The following is a 16,378-nucleotide window of genomic DNA, read 5'->3' on the forward strand; positions in this document are numbered from 1 at the left end:
ATGAATTCCATTACCATTCTTGTCTTCACCACCTCTTCCAGGAGCACATCCACCACCCCTTCCATGAAGAAATATTTCCTGACATTGTTAATGAGGTGACCCCCTTGAAATTTCATATCATAACCCCTAGTTCTACAGCTTCCTTTTTATCAGAAAAGGTTTGATTTTTGTGAATTATTGATACCTTTCAGGAATTTAAAAATTATGTATATCTCCTCTTTCTTTCCGCCAGGGTATATGTATTTAGGTCCTTCAGTCTCTTCCCATAATGCAGACCGTACACCATTTTGGTTGTCTTTCTCTGGACCATTTTTATCCTGTCTCTATCCTTTTTTAGATACGGTCTCCAGAACTGAACACAGTGGGGTCAATTTTCCAAGAGTTTAGGGTCCTAACGTTTGGAGCTAGGTTCCTAAATTGGCCCTTTTGAAAATTTACTAGGGCTGAGTTCCTAAATTTATGCGCCTAGTTTCATTAGGGTCCTAAATTTAGAAGCCTAAAAAGTAGGTGGCTATGGGGGCAGAGTTAGGGCGGGGAAACAAAGTTAGGAGATAGCACTGATTTTAAGAACTAGGCACCTAATTTAGGAGCTTAAACCTAGGTAAACGAATAGCAGGCCTAAATTTAGGAGCCTAACTCTTAGGACCCTAAATTTGTGAATTTTCAGCTAAAAACTTAGGCCTATATTTTCTTAAACACCGTGGTGTTGTGAATCGCGTGGTTCAGGGGGGCAGGGGGCGGGCCTGCGAAAGCCGGTGCGATCGCTGCTGGCTTTTGCACCCAATACCGCCATCATAAAAGGTGGTGATATTGGGTGCGAAATGGGCAGTGAAAAGGCTCCTTACCTTTTCGCCGTCCACGCTGTCTTTGCGACATCCGCCCCAACTCCTCCCCTTCCAGGTCAGACGCTGCCCTGACTCTGCCCCTTTTTAGCTATCGCACATGAAACGTCCCTTTTCGCGTGCACTAGCTTTAGAAAATGACCCCCTTAGGCTCCATCACATTCAGTTCCCTTGTATTATTGCACTCCAAATGTATGACTGCAGTTCTTGGCTTTGAATCCAGGCTGCCAAATCTTTGACCATTCTTCAAGCTTTCTTAAATTGCTTCACATTTTGTCTACCCTTTGAGATGTGTCCACTCTGTTGCAAATCTTAGTGACATCCTCAAAAAGACAAACTTTTCCTTTTAACCCCTCTGCAATATTGTTCACGAAGATATGGAACAGAAATCAGTTCCAGAACCGAGTCTTGAGGCAATCCATTTATCACCATTCTCTCTTTAGAGTAGATTCCATTTTTCTTTACACACTGTCTCCTGTCAGTCAACCAATTTGTAATCCATTCCTTCTTGGCACCTACTCCCAGGCTTCTCATTTTATTCATGAGCCTCCGATGTGGGACTGTATCAAAAGCTTTACTGAAATCCAAGTAAACCACATTGAGTGTACTTTCTTCTAGTCACCCAATCAAAAAAAATCATCAATCTGATTTGTTTGACACAACCTTCCTCTGGTGAAAACCATGCTGCCTTGGGTCCAGCAATCCATTGGATTGTAGATAGTTAACTATCCTTCTCTTTAGCAGAGTCTACATTAATTTTCCCACCATTGAGGTAAAACTAATTGGCGTGTAGTTTCCAGCCTCCTTTCTGCTCCCACCTTTGTGAAGTGGTACCACAACCATTTCTCTCCAGTCTTACAGCACCACTCCCATCTCCAAGGATTCATTAGCGGACCCGTCAGCATCTCTCTGAGCTCCCCAAATATCTCATCTGGCCCCATGGCCTTATCTATTTTCAGTTTTGCTGATTGCCCGCAAACATTCTCTTCTGTAAATGGGGCTGTGTCTACCCCAATCCCATCCATACTATTAAAATCAGCAACAGTCCTTCTGAAAGGTGAACATTGAATTGAAATATTTGTTTAACATTTCTTCCATTTCTTCATCTGTCTCCACACCTTGCTCCTTGTTTCCTTACAAAACAACCTCTGGCCTTCCACCTTTCTCTGATGTATCTGAAAAATATTTTGACACCTCACTTTACCTCTCCGGCAAATCTTCTTCTCTGTGTTCCTCTTATTGGGAGTCTGTGTACTTTTTGATCCTTTTGCTTTTTATTTGTCTGGCCACCTCTTTGGAGAACCAGATCAGTTTCCTTTTCCTCTTCCTTTTATTTCTTTTTCTTACATAAAGATTGGTTCCTTGTATTAAAGCTCCTTTTAATTTGGCCCACTTCGTTCCACTTCACTCATCTTCTCTCAGTCTTCTCGCTCCTCCTCCTCCTCAGAGTATGTTCCCCGTTTTGTCAAAGTCTGCATTTATGAAATACAAGACCGATCTCCGTGTGACTTCTCTCCATCCCGGCTGTTTGATGATCACTGGTACTCGGGTGAGCACGTACCCGGACATTAGGGATACTGTCCCCATTTGTGAGCTCCAGGTCTACGATCGCGCCTTCCCTCGCGGGTTCCATCACCATTTGTCTGAGCAGAGCCTCTTGAAGGGCATCCATATTTCTCCCTAAAAATATCAGAATTACCAAAGTTCAGAATGCTTCAGGATGAGAATAAACAAACAAGCAAAAACTAAAACATAGTACTGGACCAGCCCATTCCTAGGCACCTGGAGGTAGTGGTCACGCCACCTAAAACATACCCTAATCAGATCTGAGAGGCCCGTGTATCATTTTCATACTGTACAGGGAAAATGGCAAACCCTGTTGGAATATTACACTGAGCCTTTTATCTGTATATAAAAATTAAAAATTCAAGCAAAAATCTGGCCCACACGAAGAACAAGCCCTGTGGGCATATGTTTCATTATGCTTATCTTTTTAATTACACCTGGGATGTCGTCTCTGGTTGCCCTTTTTTTTAAAAAAACTTGCCAACTTGGATCTTTACATGGGCAGCATCCTCAGCTGCTCTCATTTTTACTCTTCCAGTACAAAAAACCTTTGAAGTAGAATTTTCTCATCGTTTCCTAATCTGCACTGTAGGTCTTTGCTCCTTCCTCCACCTTGGAGGACCAGGGTGGCAACAATTAACTTATATTAAGAACCAGTAGCGAGGCTATTGCCGAACTAAAGCTTTAAGTTTAAAGCACATACCCTGAAAGCACCTAATGTTAACACGTTTAAGCTGTATGAGTTTTTTTTTTTTTAATTATTATTAGTTAAGAAGGAATTGCTGTGATAGTGTGCTTTAATTGAATTTTAAGGCTAACAGGTGGTGATGGTTTAGGCCTCCCCTGGTTTCACTGCCAGTCCTAATTTGGGGCCACTTATAAAGTGACTTTATTGAAATAAACAATCATCTGGCTGTAGAGTTACCTGAACAGCTGTCTTAAAATGTAAAATATTTTTAACGATAGGGGCAGGGAGAGAAGTTGATTTAAAAGGACAGCTCTAACAGCCTTTTGCATGAATCAGGAGATTATTTAAAACAAAGCCATGCTGCCTAATGTGTACTTCTTTAGTTAGAGTGAGAGTGCTGTAGCTATCTTGAATCTGGAGGCAATCTAAATAGTAATATATTATTCAAAGGAACAGATTTCGAACAGCAAACTGACTGCTTAAAATTAAGTAGTCTATAGTTACTTTTTTATGGACTGTATATTAAAGTAGCCTCAAATATGTTTTTTCCTTGGTATGTTTTCTGAAAAACTATACAATGAATAAACAAAACAAAAAAACAGAGCCTGATATTGTGCAAGCCAGCAAACAGGTAAAGGCCTGGCAGGACTTATCTAGATTACTCTGCTGCTGAATATTAGGGATGTGCAGCCCTAAAATTTTTGCTTTGTTTTGTTTATTCATTTTGGGTTTTTGTTTTTTTTTGTTTATATTCAGTTTGTTTAATTTTTTTTTAGGTTACATCATTTACCAAACCAAAAAAATAATTAAAGTAGAAAAACATCTCAGAAACACACACACAAAAAAAAAAAACAACTGAACTGATAAAAAATAAAACCTTGACATCCTGCAACCCTGGCTAGGTCTTCTAGAAACAAAATACTGCATTGGACCAATGTTGAGGCCTAGGCCTGAGCTTGTCCTGATGCCAAGACCTGGTACCAACACCAAGGCTTATTTCTGGGTTGGGCCTAGCACCAAGGCTTAGCTCCGGTTGGATCCAGCACTGACACTAGGCCTGGCCTGAGACCAGCGCTTAGGCCAGGACTTCCAGTTGCTGTTCCCATCCCAGTGCTTCAAAAACTGATGCTGTTCATCTGGAAGACAGCGATGAAAAGATATTGGCACTGGGGCAAGGGCTTGACACCAGGCCTCAGCACCATATCTAGGCCTTGGTGTCAGAACTGGTCATGCTAGGCCTTGGTGTCAAACCCTGCCTGTAGTTAGGCCTATGTGCCGACTTGTTCCAGGGTTTAGTCCTTGGCACCAGGCCCGGCCTAGGGCTATGCAGCGGCACTGTGGCTAGGCCATGGCGCGGGCCACCAGAGGCCTGTTTTTTTAATGCCATGAATTCTAGTATTTTCATAACAAGTTAATTTTGGTTCATTCCATTTTGAATGAACCAAAAAATGACCTTATTCATTGCATTTTTTGTATTTGATAAAAAAACAAAAACAAATGCATATCCTCACTGAATATTCCTGGATTTAGTTACCTGGATAACTTTAGGGTAAGCATTCAGCCTGAGAAGACTTACTCGCATATCAGCTTTGTCTGTCTAAAGTTTCTCTACACCTGCCCCTTCGTATGTGGAAGAATTTTGTCTGGGCAATGATTTGTCCAGACAAAATTTACCCATTCAGGGGGTTGAGTGGAGGCTAATTTCAGCCCCAAAGATTTGTTTTGCTAACTCCCAAAGTTAGTCGGACAACTCTTTTGAACATGGACCTCACTGGACTTTGTGTAATCCAGAATCTGCAATTTGACTTTCTTTTGTCTACATTGCTCCCGCTGTCTCCAACACAAAAGAGAACAGCGATGTGTAATTAATATCTGCATGTTGAAGGTGAAATGAGATTTTGATACATTTTACTTCTGTCTTTGAGTAGTTTGACACCTCCTTTTTTAAATTTAGTTAGTAGTTGATTTGGTCTAATATCAACACCACCAAAATAAAAACTTTTTGTTTTAAATGCATAAGATGAACAGATCCTACTGCTCACTTCCTTCCAGATCACTGTTTTTTTCTGCAGTTATGAATATGTGCATCCTCTTCTTCTTATAGACCTTAATAGATGAGCTGTAAGGATGTTTAATAACATGCCCATGCTTACAAAGATGAGTCATGTGTCGGGAAGGGGGGAATAGGGTTTGTAGAATGTTTGCACAATGTATGGACATCTTTGTGCTAAAATAAAAAACCACGGAAAGAGTGTAGTGTATGTAAAGGAGCAGACTAGCTGAGTCCATCGTGGATATGCTTTTGTTCTTGTGCAGATGACCAGGTGATTTTACTTTTTTCGCTTCAGATCTCAGACTTAGGTGGCAAGCTTTTCAGCCAAAAGTACCTTGCTACACTAACCATTCCCTGCTTCTATGGCTGTATTTCAGCCCGTGTTAATGTCTTCTAAGATATGTTCATTAAACCTAAACTTAAACTGCAGTGCTGTGCTATTTATGGGTAACCAGATTCTCATCCTTCAGTATTTGCTTTATCAAACTCTGGGTGGCCAGGAGGAGGCATCCCTCTCTCCTCAGATTACCAGGAGGAAGGGCTGAAGGAGTATCAGGGATTGGTTTTCAGTATCGCTTGAGCTAGCAGTCCAGAGATAGCTTATTCCGTGGTTGGAGAGAAGTGATTTGAAGAGGTGGTGATTTATGGTCCATGGCTTCCCTCCAGCCCCATTAAGATGATGGCCTATAAAGTTGGGAAAAATTTCAATTAGAGAAAGAATGTTTAGAGAGAGAAGGATTGTCTGCCCCACCACTTGATCCAAGGCAAGGAAGCATGAAAACAGAGATACACATAGACACACACTGACACTCTCTTACACACAACATATACACTCTCTCTCTCACACCTCTCTCTTACACACATTCACACACTCTCTCTCTCACACACACACACACACACTCACTCACACATGTACATACACACACTCACTGTCTCTTACACACACACTCTCTCTCACACACACACACACTCTCTTACACACAACATACACACTGTCTCTCACACACACACTCTCTTACATGCATTCACACTCTCACACACACACTCTCTCTTACACATAACATACACACTGTCTCTCACACACACCCTCTTACACGCATTCACACACTCTCTCACACACACACTCACTCTCTCACACATGCATATACACTCACACTCACTGTCTCTCACACACACACACTCTCTTTCACACATACACACACACTCTCACACACACAGGATAAAAGGAACAAAAAACAAAACTGGAAGTATGAAAATCCATCTGTATCGATCCATGATGTGGCCACACTTTGATTACTGTGTTCAAGTCTGGTTTCTATACTTCAAAACAGCTATAGCAGAGCTAGAAAAACTACAGAGAAGGTAACAACAATGATTGTGGGATGGATTGGCCCCCTTGTGAAGAAAGGCTAGGGGCTCTTCATTTAAAATGTTAATGTTCATGGCGGGTTTCAATACAAACATACTTAAATCAATAAAACGTGCAGAGCGGCCATATAGTAGCAGTTATGCACCATTTTTAACTTTTTTTCTATAAGTAAAAATGTCCTTACATTAGACTTTTGAGGAGAATTCTCAAATAGCCCGCGTCATGAAGTCCACAGGTGCTCGCAGCACATCTGCTTTACAGTAAATTTCAAAGAGAACCTGCCCTATTAGTTTTCCTTTGAAAATTGATGTAAAGAGTACATGCACTTTCATAATTTTCACCTGCTACTTTGTGCGGGTGTCATGTGCATGGGCTATTAGCAGAAACTGAATGTGCAATGCAGAATTACAACGCATGTGCATCCAGCACAAAAAGTCTCTCAAACTGAATGCAAAAATAAAACAAACACTGCAAAGCAAGCAATAGCTCCCTTTTGCATTATTCCATAGCATTAGTGCAATAATGTAAAGGCTGTAAAAAGGATTTCATAACCTCCGTACATAGGCTTTACATCTAACAATAAGGCTTTTGAATACTTCTAGGGGTCATAAATAATCGTCGGTCCTCAAAACAACTATCTAAAATGTCCAACTTTTCATTTTATATTTTTATAACTATTGAGATAAAAATGAAAAAAGTACTTTCCTTTTATTTAAGAACGCTGTCCCTAATGAACACCCGACATATCATCGGGGCCGATGCAATACAGTGTACTCAGCTGAGCACACTGTATAACCCGCAGTCAGACGCGGGTTATACAGTGTATATGCGCTAATACAATAGGGGGATTAGCGCCTATTTAATGCGCGTCCAACGCAGAGTGAATGAGATAGCAGTCATCACATACAAATGCACGTGAATGAGGCTATTACTCATTCAATCCAAATGCAAAAAAATAATTGTGCGTCTCAGACGCACATTTATCGCTCAGCTATTAACGCCGGCCTGGAGCAGGCGTTAATAGCTGAGCGCATTGAAAAAAAGTACAGAAAAGCAGAGAGAACTTCTTTTCTGAACTTCTTTAAAAGTAAAAAAGAAAAGAAAAAAAATAACCTCAGCCGGCCACATTGAAGACCAACGCTGTTTTCGGGGTCGCGTTAGCAAGGAGGCACTAGGGTTGCTTGCGCAACCCTCTAATTTGTTTATTGCATGGCGTCCCCCTTAAGAAAGAGGGCACTGAAAAGTCAGCGACCACTTTCCGCATTTAATATTGCATCGGCCCCTTCGTGTTTTGTTCTCCTGCTTCAGGGGCTCATTTTGCACTTTAAGAACATAAGAACATAAGAAATTGCCATGCTGGGTCAGACCAAGGGTCCATCAAGCCCAGCATCCTGTTTCCAACAGAGGCCAAACCAGGCCACAAGAACCTGGCAATTACCCAAACACTAAGAAGATCCCATGCTACTGATGCAATTAATAGCAGTGGCTATTCCCTAAATAAACTTGATTAATAGCCATTAATGGACTTCTCCTTCAAGAACTTTCACAGAGCTTCAAAGCCACAAACTGCAACTTTCCAAAGGTTTGCCTATTATAAAATCTTCAAAATTTCCGATGCACTCTAATGTTTGAAAAATGTTTGGAAAACGTGAAGGTTTAGAGGACAGATTATAACTCAAAGTATTCAAATGGCTTATTGTTGGAATTGAAACCTTTGCACGGGAGTTGTGAAAGTCCTTTTTAGAAACTTTACATTATTGCGTTAATGCTATGGAATAATGCAAACTTTATATAATGCCACTCTGTATTCAATATTACAAAGCCAGGAAGTTACGAAGAACACATGATCAAAACTACATCTCCATTCCAAGCACAAGTTCTTCTTATTGTCAATGACTCTTCAAGTGACTAAAAGTTGCTTTGGTCAGGATGATTTCTACAAATGAAACCACCACTATGATATGTCGATGGTTTTATTAGTTCATGGAGTGCCACATATCTTTGTATGGGATAATGGAGCCATGTTCATGTATGAAGAATTCAAGACCATTTGTTAATTGAAATCTGATTTGCCAGACACAGCCATTTCACCCAACATCAAATGGTCAAGCTGAGTGAACAGTACAGGCAAAATACTTACTGAAGAAGAGCATCAAAGGAGACCGGCTATCCTGACGAACTTCCTTCTTTTTGTTATTGTTTCCATTTTTTAAATTCTAGGCTAGTTTCTTAGTTATACAAAGTATGCTGTGTGCATCTGAATTACGCCATGAACTGGCACCAGCAACAATGCTCATACATTTCCATATGAAGACTTATAGGACGTATATCATTTACAACCAGATTGGACTACAGATGTTAAAGAGAAGCAAAGTTACTGTTGAAATTCAGTCATCTAAATGTGAAAATTTCACAGCTCTGGACCAATGTGGGTACAAGCCACCACCATTGAAGTGACCCAACCGATGGTCTGGTCTGACATAGTCCCCTTGGCGAATCTGCAGTTAGGAAGCAGAGGCACCATGAGTGTAACTTCCTGTTTCTGTCCCTGCGCAGTTTATTTCACTGGATCCAGTAGATGCACCACCACCTGTTCCATAAGCATCTGGATCCACGGATTCATCATCAGAAGGATCAACTGTAGAGTTGCATAGACCTCAAGTCCGGATATTGTCACCATAGATACCTGTCGCTGCACATTTGTCTGAACATACCATGACATGTGGGAGAGGGGTAGTATAGTCAGTCTATTATATAGATGGCAAGCAAGTGTTTGGTATTCACATGCTATTACTTGTCTTTGCCTCGAGATCTGAAGACACTTAAAGATGAGTCCTGGTTATAAAAGTTCATGTAATAGAAACTTTTTTTTGTTGGTACAACAAAAGATTGGTACAACAAAAGGTATCACAACCTACAAAGATTTTGATCAGTTTGACACTTTTTTTCCCTGAGCAGTTTTAACTTAAGAGAACAAACTTTAAAAAAAAAATGCCTACATGACTTTTTTTGTGAACATCTTTAATTTCAGTCGAGGCTGCCTTCTCCTTCCCTTTAGACTTCAGTGGGAAGGATTATTGTTATGGTTGTTCAGGTTTGTTGGTGCTTGACGGGGACAATGGTACTTCCTTCCATACAAACGAAACTGCTCTAAAACCTCAAGAGTCTCCAAGCCTGTAGTTATCATGACCTTTGCTATGCTAACACTCAGAGAATGCCTCTCCAGGGGCACTGACATCACTTCGCTCTGCTTCATTCTGAATAGAGCCATGGCTCAAAGCTTTCTTCCAAGAGTCCTTATGTAGTTGGATGCACTTGCATACTTTAACTTAGAACTATGACACGCGCTTCAATATGAACATCTGAAACATTATCGGCTTCCTATTCACTCTGTCAGTCCTTTTCTTTTAATTCACCCTCTCTGGCAGCTAAATCTTTGTTTTCTAAAACTTGGAGGCTAACAGCAGCAACCTTTTTAAGGGTTAGAACTTGTTAACATGATTCTACATATATTGGCCTGAGTCCTTTTCAGCATTTATTAGACAAAATGGCAGAACGTCAGGGTTATATAAAACATGCACAAGTGTTATTAGTTTAGAAATAGCAGACCTTGACTTTTGTGTGATAGTTATTTGATCTTTTTGTATAAATGTTGGGAGGGGATGCAGTGTTTGCCAGGGACCTTTCATCTAAGTACTTTACTTGTTACAAATTGAGACATCTTCAAGAAAAATCTTGAAGTAGTGATAAGCAGGACTCACATTATGCGAATGTTGTGTAAAGCCCTTTTATGGTCTCTAACTAGGTTTATATTTAAATCCATGCTGTAATGTAGAGATGGTATTCTTCTTCTGGTTGTATGTGTACAACATAGACTATGCCAGCCATGGAGCAGGAGGACCTCTAGAGGAATATAGACTGCCCTGGCTCAGAGGGGATAAGGTGTATTTACAGAAAGCTTGCTGGGAACACCTGTGACAGTGATTCAGTGAACAGATATGGACATTTGCCTCAGGAGAGTGAATTCTTTCAGTCTTACCTCCTTTAGGGCTGGATTCATCCTTCACACTGTGGTGGTGCGATTTCGCTGGCCACAGTGCGGCTGGCTGCAGCCTTTTGCGCGAATAGTGCCACCATAAAAGGTGGTGCTATTCGCCGCATTACTGCCGGCGATAATGTTCCTTACATTATCGCCGGCAGCGGTGCTGCAGGAAACTCTTCCCCCCTCCCCGCCCTGACTCCTCCCCGCCCCGACTCTTCCCCTCCCGGTCATTTACTCCCTAATGCACACGATAAACCTTTAGAAAATAACCCCCTTAGCTTGGTATCTACGACTGTGCTATTTTTACCTGTGATTTGGAAGATTAAGCCCCCTTTACCAGTAACATATCACTGGGATATAGTATAGAAGGTTTGAGTCATCTTTCCCATTGGAACCCATAAATTCTTAGAGTCCTGCTGTAGCACTCATCTGAGATTGAAGTCCTGACTCACAAGCATTGCATGGATAATGGAAATCCAAGTTACCATCCTATTGATTTGACATCTTCATGGGGAAAGAGGTAACTAGTGCTCATTGAAATCAGATGATGTCTGTAACTTAATCTGGGGTCTGCATAACCCTCTAAGGGCTGAATCTGAAATTGGGAGTAACATTTGATTTCAATCTTAAGTCACCTGTGAGACAAGACTCGCATTGAATATTCTCTGCCTGTTGCCTTTGGATGTGACGTACAAAGACTGTCGTTATTGGTTTGGAGCTTTTCCATCCTCTGCTTTCATCAACTTTGGGAATCTCAAGCCTGATGTGATGACTGTTTTTTGGAAGAAAAGCAAAAAATCCGAACTGTGATTGTCCCCTGCTATATGATCTTAAAACACATTCTTCCCTCTATGGGAAAGAAACCTCAAGCCCATCAAAAGTCCATGAGAGCAACCAGACAACACTTGATTTTCAACTAAATAAACTGTCTGGGAAAAATGTTCTTAATCAGTGCTTTGACTAAGCATTAGTCCAATATAATGTACTTGCCAAAGACGTTTTCTGCTTATTGTGAACTGTGAAGCCTTGGTACTTTGTCCATTCTAAACAGACGTTCTTTATCTCAAATATTCCATCTACAAAAGGCTGACCATGGGTACATCATCCTAACCAACTGGAGGAGACAGATGACGGAGAGAGATTATGATCTGGCTGTACCTTTTGCAAATCTCAATTTTCTTCTGTGTATGGCAAGGGAAGCCACACAGTGCTAAAGCAAAAGATACTTTTTAATATTTTTGGTTTTGGAATATCTCTCTTTTTAAAATTAGTTGAGCTGTAATTTCTGACCTACTGTGTTGATGACCAGGGCTGTTTTCCGCTGAATAATTCATTTAATTAGCAATATAGTACTGAAGGTTGTAAGTAGTGCAAATCCTGCATGCGTATTTTCTTTTTGATTTATCAATTGTCAGTTGCCATGTTTTGTTTAGTGCTTTAGTGTACAAAGTGACCAATGGTTTGTAAATCCTGCTAGCTTTCTGTTGTATCCAAGTTTACTGCATCTGGAGGTCCCAACTATTGGAGTTAGAGACTAAGGGGTACATTTTCAAGGTTATCTAGCTGCCTAACTATAGAGTTGTACAATTATATCAATGCCGCTGAAAATTTTCTGGGACTTGAGAAGCTAAATTTTGCCCCTAAAATTCTGGGTGGTCTTGGAGGTGGGATTAAGTTGGGGAAAAACTTGGCTGACTAGCAAACGTTTTCAGCACTAGTGGGCTAACATAGATGGCCAATCCTAGGTGCAGAGATAGTTGTCTTTAATCTAGCCAGCTTTGCCTTATCATGGAGCTGGAAACCTTCGTCCTGATGTCACAAAAATAGTCTTCCCTGTCCCCAGTAGCGCCATGAACTCCACCCTGTCAAAACTAAAGGTGGTCCCAATAGTGCCTCCCCCATCCTCCCTGCCTAGATGTTTCTAATCCCAAGCCTCCAGGAGAACACAGCTCTGTCTCCCGCTGGCCCATTGTTCAGAACTGCACAACATTTGGTCGGGAAAGAACAGCAGACTAGAAAATAGTGTTTGGTGGGGGGAAGGGTTGCCCAGTCTGGATCAGTGTGTGTCAGGGGGAGGGGTGCCTGCTCTGCACTGGAATGGGTTGAAATTGAGGCTGTGGGACCGGATTGGGGCAGGGACAGGAGGGCCTGTGCATTGGGGGCTTCTCCCCCCAAGTGTGAAAATGCTAGTGTTCCCGCCCTGCAGGTTGCTCTCACACTAATTTGTGTGAGGGTTAGTGCATAGGATTATAATTTAGCGTTTCCTCATTATCACCCCAATTTGCATTACATATTGTTTTATTGCATGCAGGTGGTTAGAATGCAGACACTAAAAATAGCAATGTGTTGAGATTGAGCTTAGCATATACACTACAGGGTTAGTGCATTGCATAGCCCTTTGTGTGCACACTAAGCTTTAGTGCGTAGGCCATATTACACGACCATTGTAAGTTATGTGACCAGGCTTACCAGGATATATGACAGACTTTTTACATGGGTTCTAACTTCAGCAGGGAAGTGATAAATGACTCTTTATGCAAACAGATCATTCTGACCTTGATGTCTATAAACAGATGGATTACAGTGAAAAAGGTTATTGGCAGTGAAATAAAAAAGGTAATCTTGATGCTAATGCTCCACCAGTTTTTGTAACTGACTCTTTAACATGACAGAAACCAGGAGAGGTCTACAACTGAGGACCATTTTGTTGTCTGATAAATCAATGTATTTTAAATAATAAATGCCTTCCAAATTATATACTAGGGTGGAAAAGTGCTGGGCGGCATCAAATGCAAACTGCTGCATTTTTTATTTATTTATTTTTTTAAATAATCTAGCGTGGTGATATCTCTATTAGCAGAGGGTGTTTCATCTCTTGCAGGTGTTCACTGTCACCGTTTGGTACCTAGAGCTGTACATGCTGCCTCTCTTTCTGTTGCTGGTCTTTGCATACAACTTCACCTTGATCAGAACTGGGAAGGTCAGCATCCAGGACAGTCTGGTAAGCAAGCAGTGCTTAAAACGCGCACCTCTTCCCATTCCCCCTCCGGCTTGCTTATGCTAAACTTATCAGAGTGCTTTACGTTTGACATTGGATCTCAGAGCCCTATAAGGACATTAATTTCCAAGGAATATCTTTTTATGCGCACTTGCACATCACCTCACGAAGCACCAAACAGCACGCCAAGAACAGAAGCATAGGAATGGCGTCGTGAAAAATTCCAACAGATAATTTCTTAGGATTTCTCAAGCGCATATATATATATATATATATATATCAGATATCATGCTTTTCCCTATTGGTATTTCCTACTTTAAAGGCTCATGTATTATTATTCACTTGAACTAGTTCACAAATAGTATAGAAAATATTTTCTGTATCTAATATTTATGAAGCACAAAAGTAGCAAGTTATTAAGTATTAGGCCAGTAGTTACTATTTAACTTTATTTTTCATATTGATTGATCACTCATCATTCAATAGGATTGTGTTAGTAAGTCAATGACATTTATATTTATTTAGCTCATGCCAATTCACTGGTAGCTCAAAGAGTATAGTAAGCATTTCCTTGTCTCCAGAAGGCTTACAGTCTTAAACGTATAATTTACTAAGCATTTTCCCCATAGACACAGAATGGGAATGGAGGGGAAAGTGATTTGCCCAAGGTCACAAGAAGTGTGATTTGAACTCAGGCTTCCCTGTTTCTGAGCCCACCGCTCTAACCACTAGGCTACTCCTCCACTCCTTTAGTTGCATTGAGTTTAAACCATATTGGGCGGATGGCTCAGCGGAAGGACTCTCACTGTGCACTGCCGTTTGGGAAACCTGCTCTAGATTTCTGGGCTGTTTGGGAAAACAGCACTTAAAAGACCTGTGAGTGGTGGTGGTGGTGGTGGTGGTGGGAGCCCCCAATCATATTGCAACACCTAAGGTTGGACATAGGGTCCATTTTTTTCAAATGGAGCTCTGATGCATAGCCCCTGGCCAAAAATGACCATTCTGATGAAGGAGCTAGGTAAGTTTGGAGGAGGTTTCTTCTCTCCCTGAATCCTTCCTTGTGCTCTTTGAGCATTGTCACTCTTACCTGTACCTGCCTCCTCTGCCGCCAGCTCTCAACTCTGCACCTCCCAGCTTTCTGTGCCGTAAGTCTAGAATAGCCTTCCTGAGTTGGAATATGAGCCTCCCTCTCTGGCCATATTCAAAGCCCGTTTCACAACTCACCTTTTTGAAGCTGCTTTTACATTTTAAGCACTTCTCAGAAACTCTGGTTTTTTTTCCTGTATTTTTGCATTGATTAGATAGAAGCTCTGAAGAGTGCTGCAATTATTTCATAGTGCTTCAGAAAGTGATAAATAGTAGCAATAGTAATAGGAGGGTATAAAATACGGGAAACACCTCCAGGTCATTGCAAAAGAAGGCTCATGGAACTGGTTCCCAGCTCCGGTTCCAGTTAAGCTGGAAGTCTGGAGGAAACTGCCTTCTTTCCCATCCAAAAATGTAAAATCCATATCTGACTTTTTAGACTTACGGATATTAGAGACAACCCAGTCCAGGTTCTGTATGCCTCAATCCAGTCAGTGACTGAATCATTTTTAAACTGTCATCTCCACCAAAATTCAAATAATTATGAATTAGGAGTGTGTGCAAAACATTTTGTTTCAGTCCGTTCTCTCATTTTGTATACCCCCAAAATTCATTTTGTTCATTTTAAATGAAAAAAATGATTTAATCTTTTTGTGTCATTTGTTTCCCATTAAAGGCAAGGAGAGAACCAATGCACCCTATTTTAGGCTCCAAAATCAGGGTTTTGTAATGATGTCTAATGAAACTTGTGGGTAGATATCATCAGAAGGAGGAAGAGCAGTCCAAGACACCAAGACTATGCAAAAATGTCTCCAAGAGTAGAATGAATAGCCCATCATGAAAGGGCAAATTACCCCAAACAGAAGCAGCCATAGCCCCAGATAATGTGAGACAGGCAAGGCAGCAGCTAAAGTGACAAGAGGCGTAAAGAGCGCCAACAACACTGGAATGAAGACACCCACTGCTGGAAAAGAGATGCAAAGCAGCACCAAGAGGGGCATGAGCAGCCCAAGGCACCATGGAAGGAAAAAAATCCAAGGCACTGATAGACGACAAAAGCAGTACAAACAGTGGCATTAAGACCTCAAAGTGCCATGAGAGGTGCAAAGCAGCCACCTATAGTTGCAAGAACACCTCAAAGCTCCAAATGATAGGCAAAGGTAACAATTAAAGTTGCAAGAATATCCCAAGGCACCTAGAGAGGAGCAAAGGGCACCAGCAATAGTGACAGGAGTACCACAAGGCACCTGAAGAAGTACAAAGAGTACCAGCAATACTGGCATATATACTACAAGAGCAACAAAGCAGCAGCAATAATTATTTGAACATCCTGAGGCTTAGAGTGTAGTGTATGGCAACAGCAGAGTGGCATCAAAACCCCAAAGGAACAGAGCGTATGGTATATAGTGGAGAGGCAACAAAACCCAGAATACATGCAATGTGGGATATGGCAAACTGCACAGTTGCATCAACCCCACCCCCAAGATGTAGAATGTGGGCTATAGCAAGCAGCAGAGTGGCATCAAAACCCCCAAGGCATAGAATGTGGCAAACAGCAGAGTGGCATCAAAACTTCCAAGGCATAGAGTATGGCAAACAACAGAGTGGCATCAAAACCCCCAAGGCATAGAGTGTGCCAAATAGCAGAGTGGCATCAAAACCCCCAAGGCATAGAGTGTGGCAAACAGCAGAGTGTCATCAGGGAGAGCACTGTACTGCTGTTGGCTGCTCTAC

At 41.3% G+C, this 16,378-nt stretch overlaps 1 protein-coding gene across 3 annotated transcripts in view; it reads left to right on the plus strand.

The window, feature by feature from the left end:
- MCTP2 (multiple C2 and transmembrane domain containing 2) overlaps window positions 1-16,378 on the plus strand; it is a 181,770-nt gene that overhangs the window by 131,243 nt on the left and 34,149 nt on the right. For all 3 annotated transcript variants that reach the window (XM_029575252.1, XM_029575254.1, XM_029575255.1), the window contains one exon: window positions 13,442-13,561. In XM_029575252.1, the coding sequence (XP_029431112.1) occupies window positions 13,442-13,561 (120 nt within the window). The remainder of the gene's footprint in view (window positions 1-13,441; window positions 13,562-16,378) is intronic.

This window comes from Rhinatrema bivittatum, chromosome 13 (genome assembly GCF_901001135.1).
Source record: "Rhinatrema bivittatum chromosome 13, aRhiBiv1.1, whole genome shotgun sequence".
In the NCBI taxonomy this organism is placed as follows: domain Eukaryota; kingdom Metazoa; phylum Chordata; class Amphibia; order Gymnophiona; family Rhinatrematidae; genus Rhinatrema; species Rhinatrema bivittatum.